Here is a 14033-nt window from a genome sequence, read left to right on the forward strand (position 1 = left end):
GAAAGCCCCTCTATAATGTACGTCTTACTTTCATATTTAAGAAACACACTGTAAGTTATTTTTTTAAACATCTGTAAGAGATCACTTAGATTCTAGGTTTGTACTGAACATGAAGAAATAGCGAGATTGAGCTCTAAGTATGTTTCATGTTTGTCCAAACGTCTAGGTATATTTGTTTCTCTGCAGTGTCTCTAAGATATTGTAATTTCCCATGAACCCTATTCTTTCCTGTTTGTTCTTATTTCAGTATGATACCACCCAGTTACTCAAACCAAGAAACAACATTTTTTTAAATAAAAAATAAATATACTTTTTCTCCAAGAAATATTTCAGGGACAACTGTAAGCATTAGTAGGCTATATGCCACTAGGATTTAGTGAATTAGGATTTATTTTTTTAAATCTTGTTTCACAATTATGGGTATATTACATTTTTAATGAATTTATTATCATGCTATAAATATCCCCTTTTGGATTACATGTGTGATACGGTAGTTACTTCTCCTACATTAATAATTTTATTCTTTTGCTGGAGAACACCTTGTATACTTCTCAGGCAAGGTTTTCCTATTTCTGCTTAAAACTGAATTAATTCTCAAGGAGAAGAATACAGGCATCCCAATTTATTGAATTCATTAGTCAGAAAAATTATTTTGCCTGGCTTATTTTTTTTATTTAAATGATATTACTACATGATATACACAAACTGACATAAAATGTATTTTCTGACATTCTCTAATGATACGATAGTTGTATAAATTTAAGTCGTTTCATTTCATCAGGTTTCATTAGCAATGACATTTTAGATTTAAGTTACCTGCACATAAAAGATATGCCATATATGAAACAATTCTATGCCTTTCTAAAATTGTTTGTTATCTCAAAACGCTCTTTTACCTTCCTCTTACTAAATACTAATTCTTAAAGCCTCAAGTTCTACTGTATCCACTGTATCCATATGTTGCTTTGCAATGTAATTTTGTACATTTTACTTTATTTTCTTGCCAGGCTATCACTGAAAGCCTGCTGAGTGCTGGCACTAGCCTGTGGAATTATGAGATGGCAGTCCGGGTAACTGAAAAATTGTACCAGTTTTCTTAGAGCCTGGGTAATGAATTCAAACAACTAAATATAGTACTGGAATTAATCTTTTATTCCCCAGAGCAATCCACAGTTGAGATGGTTGGCACTGGACAAATTTCCACAGAAATGCACAAATATTGAGAACTTGGGTACATGACTTTGAATCCATATGAGGCCCAAACCCCACTGAGGACTTTGATTACTATCTTATCCCTGAGAATGGATGCATAAAAAGGCCAATTGTAAGAGAAATACTTTTTGCAAAGGATTCTAACATTTTTCTTTTTATAGTAAACATACTCTGAAAGAAATTTTCTAGATCTTCTTTGAAATCCCCGAAGACCTTTTTACTAATCATTCTTAAGGAAATATTCTGCAAAGATTCCCTAACAATCGCAGACTTTCATTAGGAGCTAGGATTACAAAGAGGATTCACATGAGAAGACACTTATCTTCCACACAGAACCTGTGCTCTCAAAGACATGAATGATTATATACGTAAACTTTAATGGCTTTTAAAGTGGGACTCATAAATCACTGTATGATTCATCAACTCGGGATTTAGAGATATTCTTTCACCAGGAACATTATTGAAAACAAAATTGCTTTCCTTTACTTTTCTGTAGCAGGAAGAGGAACAGACATAAAATATAACAGGAAACTGTGTTACTCCGAAAATATTGCAGGATCGGATGATGCGAAAACCTTCACCGAACATTGGACCATGACACCATTCACATCGGGATGTGCTGCAATGAAGGAAACATCAGATCTACTAAAGGAAAGACATTTTGCTTGATGCTCTGTAAGACTCAAAGTAGTATAAAATATGGCCTTTCTCATTATAGATCTTACCATCTCCTTGAGGAGCTAAGACATACGCAAGTGTAAAACTAAATGCTAAAAAATAGATATATGTGTATAAAATAATCCTAGTTCTCTAAAACAAAAAAAGTATAGATTCATAGTAAGAAAACACCCTAAGGACAAATCCCAAATGGAAGACAGTAATTATCCTTGGACCTATTCTCCTACGTGATCACAGGGAATTTTAAATTTCTTCATAATGTTTTTCTGTATTTCCCAAATTTTCTATAATAAATACATATTATTTTTATAACTCAAAATAAATATATCATTTTAAAAATAAAGGGACTGTTGTAACCTAGCGTAGGATTAGTGTCCATGTATATTTTTAAGTGCTCACAAATCAGTTAAAAAAAGACATCAGCCCATTAGTATATTAAGAGTAGCACATGAATGGACTATTCACAGAAGATGAAACTTGAACATCCAGAGAACATTGAAAAGTAAAGCTTCTCAATTTCATTAGTAATCAGGGAATACAAAACAAAATAACAAAAGAATACCATTTCATAAATCATCAGATGGGCAAAATGTAAAAGTCTGATAGTGCGAAGTTTGGTGAGGATACATATAAATTGGTGGAGTATAAATTGGTGTAATCACTTTGGAGCAACTTGGCAATTTCTGCTTAGGTTTAAGATGTACATACTCATAGAAAGAGTAGAGTGATGGTTGCCAGGGGCTGGGGGAAGAGGGAAATGGAGACGTGTAGGTCAAAGGGTACAAACTTTCAGTTATAAGATGAATACATTCTAAGGATCTAATGTATAACATGGTGACTATAGTTAATGTGGTATTATATACTTGAAATTTGCTAAAAGTAAACCTTGAATGTTCTCACCTCATAAAACAAGAGTTAACTATATGAGGCAATGGATGTGTTAATTAATATTATCTTTGTAATCATTTCATGATGTGTATGTATATCAAATAATCCTATTGTACAATTTAAATATATACAATATTGTAAAAAAAAAAAAAAGACAAAAACCAAGCCTCCTCTGGCCAGGAATTGTAAGAGAGGAAAAATATCTTTTCCTCTACACATCTTAGGTTCATTGGCTGGGGCCCTGGAAATTAAATTTGTCAGTTTAAACTTGTCAAACAGATTAGCAAGAGAAAAAAACAGTTTAATTATGTACACATACATGGGACTTTCTCAAAGAAATGAGACTCAAAGAAGCAGTCAAATGATTGAGGCTTATATACCATCTTAGGCTAAACAAAGGAAAAGGGGATTTGGGCTTCTGGGCTGAGAAGCCCAGTTATGGGAAGGCAAAGGGTGGAAATATATGGTAAATAAGGGTTGTCTTGTTATACAGCTAAGAGTCTTTCAGGTGATAAGAGTTGTCTCCTGAAGTAGTTCTCTTCCTGGTGTGAAAACATTTTACAAATGGAAATTTCCAAAAGGGGAAATTTATGTTCTATTTTAAGGTAGTTACTGGGAGGTAAAGAGCTTTTCCTGCATCTGCTAGATCTCAGTTGCCTTAAGCTCAAAATAATACCTATGTGAAAGAAGCATATTTTGGGGTGGCATATTCTGTAGCCTTAAGAAAGTGGAAAAATTCAGAAGGTCCAATATTTGCTATAGTCCCAGAAAGAGCACAGAAAAATAGAAGATAGAATTTTCGAAGTAATAGTGTAAGAAAATTTCTCAGATTAAAATACATGAGTTTCCAGATTGAAAGGATACATCAAGTACTGAACACATTGAGTTAAAAAAAAAAACTCACAAAGGCACATCATCATGAAAATTTTAAACAACTAGCAAAAAAAAGAGAAGATTCAAAAAGCTTCCCCTTCCAAAAAAAAGGTATAGGTTATGTATAAAGCATAAGGAATAAGAAAGCTGTAGATCTCAAATAAAAGATAGAAAAGTAGAAGATGATGAAGCAATGTCTCCAAAATCCTGAAGAAAATGACTGAAGCCAGAGTTTTATACCCAGCCAAATTATCAATCAAGTCTGAGTGCAGAATAAAGACATATTCAAATACGCATGGTCTTAAATTTTTATTTCCATGCATTCTTTTGCAGGGAGACACTGGAGGGCTGGCTTCACCAAAATGTGGAGGTAAACAAAGAACAAGGTATTCAATGTGACTTTAGTAAAGGAAATTCCAAGATAATAGTGAAGGGAAGTCTTGGAATAATGGTTGTGCACCAGATCTAGACAACAACATTTCTAGATTAGGGCAGGAAGACACAGGGCTCCAGGATGATGTATTAAAAAAAATTAATAGGACTGATAGCCATATCTGATACATTCATACTGATAAAGATTTAAATAATTCTATTAGAATTTTCATGGCAGAATTAATGATAAACACATAAAGCAAAGTAAATGAATAAAAGTCAATTACTCTTTCTAGGAAAAACAAAAAGTTGTACAGTAAAAGAAATATATTCATAGTACACTGTGTAGCCTAACTATGCATTACTTAGATTTTATAATTAAATAATAATTATTGATTTAACTTAAAATCATTATTTTACTCGAGAAGTATTAATCATTATGTCACCAGAACTATCCTAGGTACTGGAGATAACATTAATGAACAAAACTATCATGTATTCTTCTCTTCATGGAGTTTACATACTAGAGGACCAGCCTGATATTAAATAAAATAATTAGATAAAATATAAAATGAGGTGATGGTAAGTGCTACAGAGAAAAATTAAAGCAATGAAGGGGGAGGAATAAGGAGTGCCAGTAATGTGAGGCATAGGATGCTTGAACTTTTAAACATTCTGTAAATAACTATATTGTGAGGTTGGAGGAAGAAGACAGGTATATATGAGGGCTGATAAGAGTCCTAATACCTATCTTACTTAGTAGGAAATTTAGAGATAAGAGCTAAAATTGAAAAAACAAGAAGAATGACTCAAGGATGCTATTTAAAAATATAGAGGCAGCTCCAAAATAAATCCTCATATATATGGTCAAATGATTTTCAGTAAGTGTGCCAAGACAATTCAGTGGGGAAAGGACAGTCTTTTCAACAAATGGTCCTGGGAAAACTGAATATCCCACATTAAAAAAATGAAGTTGGACCCTTACTCACACCATATCCAAAAATTTACTCAAACTGGATCAAAAACCTAACTGGAAGAGCTAAAACTATGAAACTCTTAGAAAAAAATATAGGGGAGGGACTTCCAGGTGGGGCAGTGGTTAAGAATCTAACTGCCAATGCAGGGGACACGGGTTTGAGCCCTGGTCCGGGAGGATCCCACATGCCACGGAGCAGCTAAGCCCGTGCGCCACAACTACTGAGGCTGCGTTCTAGAGCCCGCCAGCCACAACTACTGAAGCCCGCGTGCCTAGAGCCCGTGCTCTGCAACAAGAGAAGCCACTGCAATGAGAAACCCACGCACCGCAACAAAGAGTAGCCCCCACTCGCCGCAACTAGAGAAAGCCTGCGCACAGCAACAAAGAACCAAAGCAGCCAAAAATAAATTAATTAATTAAAAAAAATATATATATATATATATATATATGGAGAAAAGCTTCATGACATTAGATTTGGTAATAACTTCTTGTAAATGACACCAAAAGCACAGGAAACAAAAGAAAAAATAGATTAAGTTGTACTTCAGCAAAATTAAAAACTTTTGTTCATTAAAGGACACCATCAACAGTGGGAAAAGGCAACTGACTGAATGGGGGAAAATATTTGTAAATTGTATTTTAAAGGGGGTTAATATCCAAAATATATAAGCAACTACAACTTGACAAGAGAAAACACAAACAATCCAATTTAAAAATAGGCAAAGGACCTGAATAGACATTTCTTCAAAGAAGATACACGGATGGCCAAAAAGCACATGGAAGGATACTCAGCATCACTGATAATTAGAGAAATGCAGTGAGAACCACGGTGAGATCCCACCTCACACCCATTAGGATGGCCAATATAAAAAACAAAAACAGAAGCAAAACAGAACATAAGTGTTGGAGAGGATGTGAAGAAATTGGAACCCTGTGCACTGCTGGTGGGAATGTAGAATGGTGCAGCCTCTATAAAAAGCAGTGTTGCTGTTCCTCAGAAAATTAAAAATTCAATTACAGCAATTTCACTTCTGGAAATAGAAAAATGGAAAGCAGGTATTTGTACAACCATGTTCATAGCAGTATTCACAATAGCCAAAAGGTGGCAGCAATGCAAATGTCCTTCAACAGATGAATGGATAAACAAAATGTGGTGTATCCGTACAATGGAATATTATTCAACTTTTAAAAGGAAGGAAATTCTGACACATGCTACAGCATGGATGAACCTTGAGGACGTCATGTTAAGTGAAATAAGCTCATCACAAAAACAGACTAATATCGCATGATTCCACTTATATGGGGTGTTTCTGGAGTCGTCAAACTCAGAGAGACAGAAAGTAGAAGGCTGTTTTCCACGGGCTAGGGGGAGGGGGAAGTGGGGAGTTGTTCTTTTATGGGTATAAAGACCGATTCCAGTTTTGCCAAGTTGAAAAGACTTCTGGAGATTGGATGCACAGAAATAAAAATGTGCTGATTGCTAAACAGTACACTTTAAAATGACCAAGATGGTAAATTCTATGTCATGTGTATTTTACCACAATTGAAAATAAAATTTAAAAAATATGAGAGCAAACACCCAGGGGAGAACTGCAAAAAGAGTTTGGCAATAGGTGACTCTGGAGGAAAAGAGTGAAGGGGGATAGAGATGCGGGCAGGGGTGATTTTCATGGAAAGACCTGTAGTAAACATTTGATCTTTTAAACTAAATACTTGTGTTGATAAAAGATAAAATTATTTTAAAGAGAAGAAAATTTGGTTGAGCAGGTCACCTAAACTCTTGAGGAATGTCATCTTCAGAATAAGGGAGTTTAGTGACCTGAGTTGTTATTTCCTTATTTCCTCTAACTAAATAGTTCTATTACTGTCCCCAAGTAAGTGATATGTACTTGAGAAAATACGCTGGTACTAATAAAATCACATGGAAAATTAAATTGCAATATTTAATATAATTTTATCAAAAAATTCAAAGACTTTTGCACAATAATGAAAAATGGAAGGCTATAAAGATGTTAAAAAAAACATACGGAGTTATCTCTAGTAAAGATGACTTCCAAGTATTAAGTATGATCAAGGCTTTATAGTTTAGTGGAACTGAATAATACTTTTGAAACTTTAGTCTATATCTCTAAGTAAACATTTCTATCATTCTCGTGCGCAAGGAAGTTAAGGTAAAATCCCATGGAACGTGAGTCTTTTAACCCAGCTCTCAACAAAGGCAGATTCTCTGTCTGATTGAGGTGATAGAGTGCAGGTAGAGACACAGGGAGGCAAAATGCAAAGAGAAGTTGTAGGAGTCAAAAAAGAAGCTCACAGCTGCTAATGGGTAGGGCCCAAATCACTGGGGTGGCGGCAGAAGCTGGGCTTGGAGTAGCCTAGGAGCAGACATTGTACAGAGCCCAGAGCTGAGCCACCATTCAGACCCAGCAAACATAGTACTCGGGACGGAGGTTGGAAATTAAGGATCAAAGCCAAGAGCAGACGTTAGAGGGTGAGGGTGGGCTTGGGTGACAAACGCCTCCTTCGTTGTTTCTATCTTTATTAATATGACAGTTGTCCTCGATGAGATTGAACCCCTCATCGTTTTTACTCCTCCCTCTTTTACTTGCCTCACATACTCAGGCAGCCGTTGAGTTCATTTTACCTTCATAATTTGTCTTGTGTCATTTCCTACCCATTTACTCCTATGCCCATTACTTTGGTTTAATCTCCCCTTACCAGTTAACAAGAGCGCTTTAAGTGAGCTCCACCCAGCCTTCCGCTACTCTAGTCCATCTTCGACACTACTGCCAGGTCTGCTGCTATCACCTGCAGTGGCTCGCATGGCCTAAAGAAGAGACCTCATCAGTGGTCTCCATAAGCTAGCTCCAACCTTCCTTTTTAAACTTACTTTTGCTACTCTTCATAGATGTTTTGTTCTGGCTGGACATTCACTTTTTCTCTTTGCCCACGTTCCTAATTTTACTCAGCTTCGGTTCATTTCCCCACTTGGTTCCCTCTTCCTGGAATGTCTCTTCAATACAACACATATTTCCAAATATATAAATTTTACCTGTTCTTCTAAGACTCTTTTCAAACACCATTTCATTCCTAAATCTTTTCCCTATTTTCCCAGCTGTAGTTGTAATCTTTCCTTCTCTAGCCCCTTTTATTTGTAATTCATTTGTCACTTTTTATTTACATGAAAACCCATCCTTGTAAAATTTCCAAAAAAAATATAGATGCATACAGGAATAAAAGCACAGAATTTCCCCTTTATTCCTCCTTTAAATCATTCTAACTCCCCTTTGCAGAATAACTGAAGCTCATATTGGTGGTGTTCCCTCTAGCTCCCAGACACATGACTCTTCTCTACATAAATGGAATCTCTCTTGTGTATGTGTTCTCTCTGTATGTGTCTGTACATACAGCTTGCTTTTCTGATTTAACAAGATGCTCTGGACAGCTTTGTATGTCAATACATTTTGTTTTATTTCATTCTTATTAACAGCACCATAATGTTCCAAAATACGGATACACCATTTTATCTTACCACTTTTTTATTGATGTGCATTTAGTCTGCAGTTATCATCCCTCTGCCTAACTGTGTATTCACATATACCTATTTCTATAAGACATATTACTAAAATTTAAATTTCTGTTTTAAGGAATATGTAAGATACTGTCAAATTAACCTTCCACAAAACTTCCGCCAACTTGACAGTGCTACCAATGGTGCAGGATAATCTTGTTTCTGGGCATGCAAGGGCAACACTTAATATCAATCTTTTTAATTTTGATAAAACAGGTAAAAAACCCTATTGTTGCTATTTTACATTGCAGTTCCTTGGTTACTAGAGAGATTTAACATTCTTTATGTTTATCATCTATCTGTGTATTGTCTTCCATGAATTGCATATTCCTATCATTTAACCACTTTCCTATGGGTTATATCTTTTCTTATTGATTTGTGGGAGATATATGTTTAAACAGTTATAAGCATTGCAATATCTTCTTTCAGTTAATAGCTTGCCTCTTAATATTATTGATGGTTATAATATTATGTAGAAAAATCTTTTGTCAAATTTATGAAACTTTGCTTTACTGTTTATATTTTCGAGGTTTGTTTAAGGTATCTTTCTCTACCTTGAAGTCATACAGATAGTCTCCTATACTTGCTTGTTAAGGCTTTAAAATTTTGCTTTTCATATTTAAGTCATTAATCCAACTGGAAATGATTTTGTAAATGATGGTAACATATACATAGCAGAAACATAATTATATACTTCTCACTTATAGATGATCAGATGTTTCAGTGTCATTTATTGAAAAGTCTCTCCTTTCCCTACTGATCCACAGTGCTATTTTTGTCCAACGTCAAGTTTCACATGTACATGAGAACATAACTGAGCTATGTATTCTTCATTGGTTAGATTGTCTTTCCTTGCGTGTAATATCAACTGTATTTCTCTAATTTTATAAGTCTTTATATCTGATAGGCAAGTCCCTAATGTTAGGCTCCTTTTTCAGGCTTGCTTTGGCTATTTTGGAGTGTCTCCTTTTCCGTACACATTTTATAATCAGCCTATCAAGTTTCTCAGAAAATTCTGTTCAGATTTTGACCAGAATTGCATTGAATCTATAGCTCTATTTGGGGAGAACTGATACATATATATCTATATCTCTCTCTCTATATCTTTATCTATATATCTCTATATCTATCTATATCTATATATATTTATACATATATATATATATATTTTTTTTTTTTGCTGTACGCAGGCCTCTTGCTGTTGTGGCCTCTCCCGTTGCGGAGCACAGGCTCCGGACGCGCAGGCTCAGCGGCCATGGCTCACGGGCCCAGCTGCTCCGTGGCATGTGGGATCTTCCCGGACCGGGGCACGAACCTGTGTCCCCTGCATTGGCAGGCAGACTCTCAACCACTGCGCCACCAGGGAAGCCCAGAACTGATAGATTTTTGGTATTAAATCTTATTATACCTGAGTGTGTGTATCTCTCCCATTTCATTCAGCCTTCTTTACCTTTTTGTAAAGTTGTAATCTTTTCCTCTATAAATATCTTGGACATACTTCACTTGATGTATTCCTAGGTACATTATGTTTTTTATTGCTATCATAAAAGGTATCTTTTTAAAAATCACATTTCTAACTGTTTGATGTCTGATTTTAGTTACATCTTCTTTCTAACACCACACCATAGACTTTGTTGTTACTATTACTTTATAGATCGTAGAGATCATATTTGTTTAATTTCTTTTCCCTCCATCCCTTCTTACGTCTCAGAACATACTTCTGGAGTTATCTTCCTTCTTTCTGATGCACATTCGTTGCAAGTTTCATTTCACTAAAGTGAAAATCTGTGGGGAATAAATTCTCTGTTTTATTATCTGAAAATCCATTTTTCTCCCTTGTTCTTGAAAGTTAGTTTTGCTGGGCTGAATAACATTTCTTCAGTTATTGTTCCACTGTTGCTAGCAGTTTATTTGTTGTTCTTTGTAAGTGACTTTCTTTCCAGCTGATTTCTAAGTCTTTGTCTTTGGTGTTCTTCACTTTCACCACAAGGTGTTTTACTTGGCTTGTGTAGAGTGTTCAGTCTCTGTGAATTCACTCCTTTCATCACTTCTGAGGATTTACAGTCACTACCTCATTGAACAATGACTCCCAACATTCTCTGGGACTCTAAGGATATGTTAAATTTTCTCCTTTTACTGTCCATGTCTCTTTGCCTCCTGTCCACATATAATTTCTCCAGATTTCTCTTCATATATGGATAATGTCTGTTAAACCCACGCACCAATTTCAACTATTACACTTTTAGTCTCTAGAATTTAATTGTGTTTAAAATTTCTTTCTCATATTTTCCTGGTCATATTTGATGGTCTTTTATTCTTTAACCATTTTAAAAATTATATCTTACTTCTTTACACTCTTAAAGTAGGTAATTCATATTCTGTCAACAATTCTAATATCTTAGATCCTTGGAGATTCGTATCTGTTAATTGTGCTAATTTTTACTCTTGGTGGTTTATTTCCTCATGTATTTGAAAGTCTTAATTTTGAGATAATATTCATTTGAAATTAATTTTCTGGAATCTTTAATGTCTAAATTGAGGATGTTTCTCTCAAAAACATTTGTTCTGCTGAAAGAGAAGTATTCACTGCTCTGGGGCCACCAGCCCCTTTGGCGGTACAGATTTCACTCAGGAATACCATGTTCAGCTTCCCTACTTTGTGGTGAATTCAAATCTCTTGGTCCCATATATGTTTACAGTCACTAGTTAGGTTTTAATTCTTTTTAAATGTTTTTGTCCTTGGTGATTTTCTTACTTTCTCATGTGCATTCAAACTCATGAACATTGACATAGTGCATTAAAATCGAAAACTTTGGCACCTGGTTCCTTTTTTTATTGATAGATTTTTAATTACTTTTTCAGTTTCTCCAATGGTTACTAGTCTGTTCAGGTTTTCTGTCTTTTATTCAATCAATATTGTTGACTAATATACTCCCGGAAAACCATTTTACTTAGACATACAACAAATATTTGTTATATCAGGGAATTCCCTGGTGGTCCAGTGGTTAGGACTCAGCACTCTCACTGCTGTGGCCTGGGTTCAATTCCTGGTCAGGGAACAAAGATCCCGCAAGCCATGCAGCACAGCCAAAAAAAAAAAAAAAAGTTATATCAGTAATACAAGCACTGATCATCGGTAGTGCAGAAAAAATAGTTTTACACCATCTGAAAGGAAATAAGAGGTGAGCCTGAGTGGACTCATAGTGTGTGGGCTTTGAGAATCCTAGTCCTGAGAGAGGCAATAATTCCCACACTGGCTTTCAACCCCTGAGGAAGAGAAGTTGCCCTGTGTGTGTCTGCTCTATTCCTCGTCTCTGTGAAGTTAGAGTAGAATAAAGCATTTCCCTTCATAGTGTGCCTGGCACTAAAGAATCTTTTTCTGGAAGAATCCCCTTCTTTGTCCTTAGGGGTTCATAGAAAAGGCTTATACTACAATTGTATAGATATTGCCAGCTATACCTCAGCAATCTGTACCTCACATTGGATTTAAGTAATAACTTGAGAAGGTGGGCTGAATCCAGACTACAACATTATGCCTGAAGAGCCAGAAGGAGCAGTCTGAAAGATTGCATAGATGTTTTGGTGTGTGGTGGTGTGTGTGTGTGTGTGTACAGTAAAACTATCATCTGGCCCTGTAATAAAGAATATTTTAAACACTTAAAAGTGTGTCTTGGTAAAAAGAGCTTCAGAATTTGCTCACCATTTTAGTAACTTTCGAATTTCCACTGGGATCACATTATAATATTTATGCAGATTATTCTTTAAAAAGAACAAAGAAGTAAGTTGAGTAAGATGTTGTGGACTATTCATAGAATTCTCTTTCCAAAAACTAGGATGAGTGAAATTATTCTCAAATAGGACTTTTTTCAGGTTAAGCTTCAAAATTGCATGTGGAAAACTAGTCAGTTCATTTCCATCAACGATCAATGTTTCAAGTGATCTGCAAATAAAGGAAACCATATTTTAAAAGATAGAAGAAGACATCTGTCCCAATGTTCCCAAAAATCGGTATAAAACTTAGTAGTAATAAAATATGTGTTAAGTATTTCCTTAAAAATCAAGAGAATTAACTAAAAAGCAACCAAACCAATATATTATCATGGAATTAAGTGCATTTGTGTAAATAGTAGAGTTAAAGCACATATTTTGGGTCTTTGCAACAAGTCATCGCTATGGAAAAAGAAATAATCACAAACAGAAGAATGAATGTTACACTACATAAAATATAATATAGTATAGTACAGTGATACAAAGAAAGAATTTATTTTCATAGACAAATTAAACATTAACACGTACTTTTTTTCATTCAGGTAAAGGTCTCAACTATTGGTGGAAGGCAGCAGTGGGGAAACAGACCATCATGCTGGGGGAAGCTTTTATCTTGCTTTTATAAAAGATTAAAGAAAAATGTGTTTGTAAATTTTGGGGAAGGAAAGATAACCTCTAATAGACTCAGAAAGTCCAATGGAGTTCCAAAATTAACAAGGGAGAAAAAAAGAGAACAGATAGAATCCTGAAAAAAAATCTCCCCCACCAAAAAAAAGAAATATGAAAAGGAGAAAGTGAATAAATAGTAAATACAAAGTAAAACGGAAGGTAAAAAATTATAACAGATGTGAACAGGCTGCATTCTATTAAAGTACAAAGATTGTTACACAGGAAATTAAATAATTGGTATAAATATTAGAAACAAAATGATCTCATTTTACTGAAGATAAGGTAATGCTCCTAGAAACCAAATAAAATCTAGTAAAACTCAATCAGAACTAAGATAATTTTTTACATAGTTTGATTTTAAAATGTAAAGAAGTAAATAGCTCTTCTCTCTTCTGTTGCATTCTTTATTTCTCTATTCTGACTGGTGATAGTCAACTAGAAATGGAAATTACAGAAAATATTACATTCATAGTAGCAACACAATTGTATGTTTTTGGGGGGAGGAGGGGCTTAGAATGATATTAAATGATCTTAAAGATCATAATCTAAAGAGACTAGTTGAGGCTATTATTGAAAAACAATCTCCATACTACTTATTAAAATTATTCTAAAGTCATAATCAAAATAGTATGGTACTGACCTAGAAGGTCAGAGATCAACTTCAGAGACTTTTTAGAAATTAGTACGAGAATCAGATCTTAGTATTAAAGCACTGTGTATTACTAGCATTTTGTGTATATGTATTTCCTTACAAAAAAATCAACTGAAAAGAATTACAGGTGCACACATGGATAAATGGACAAAAGCAGCTTGTCATTCTGTTAAGGTGGTCATCAATACTAGCTTTTAAATAATTACTGAAAATGTTATGTCTTAAAAATGCTAAACACCAGTCATTCAGTTTACATTTTGGTAAACCTTATGCTTCACATATTATGTTTTATGGCTATTAAATAAATGAAAGGACTCAATTTTATCCATCACAATCATCACCTAATATATCCTTAAGGGGCATATGTCTTATGG

The 14033-nt window shown here is 34.7% G+C and overlaps 1 protein-coding gene and 1 non-coding gene across 2 annotated transcripts in view; one reads left to right on the plus strand and one right to left on the minus strand.

Annotated features, from left to right (window-relative positions):
* Window positions 1-1587: 1587 nt before the first annotated feature.
* Window positions 1588-14033, minus strand: part of LRRC63 (leucine rich repeat containing 63) — a 41920-nt gene continuing 29474 nt past the window's right edge. Inside the window, exons 8-9 of the mRNA XM_060129558.1 lie at window positions 12271-12510; window positions 1588-1831 (exon numbers count right to left, since the gene is read on the minus strand). Of these exons, the coding sequence (XP_059985541.1) occupies window positions 1588-1831; window positions 12271-12510 (484 nt within the window). The remainder of the gene's footprint in view (window positions 1832-12270; window positions 12511-14033) is intronic.
* TRNAE-CUC (transfer RNA glutamic acid (anticodon CUC)) lies at window positions 11558-11629 on the plus strand. Its single transcript has one exon. It is a non-coding gene; the product is annotated as a tRNA-Glu (tRNA).

This window comes from Lagenorhynchus albirostris, chromosome 18 (genome assembly GCF_949774975.1).
Source record: "Lagenorhynchus albirostris chromosome 18, mLagAlb1.1, whole genome shotgun sequence".
Classification (NCBI taxonomy): Eukaryota; Metazoa; Chordata; class Mammalia; order Artiodactyla; family Delphinidae; genus Lagenorhynchus; species Lagenorhynchus albirostris.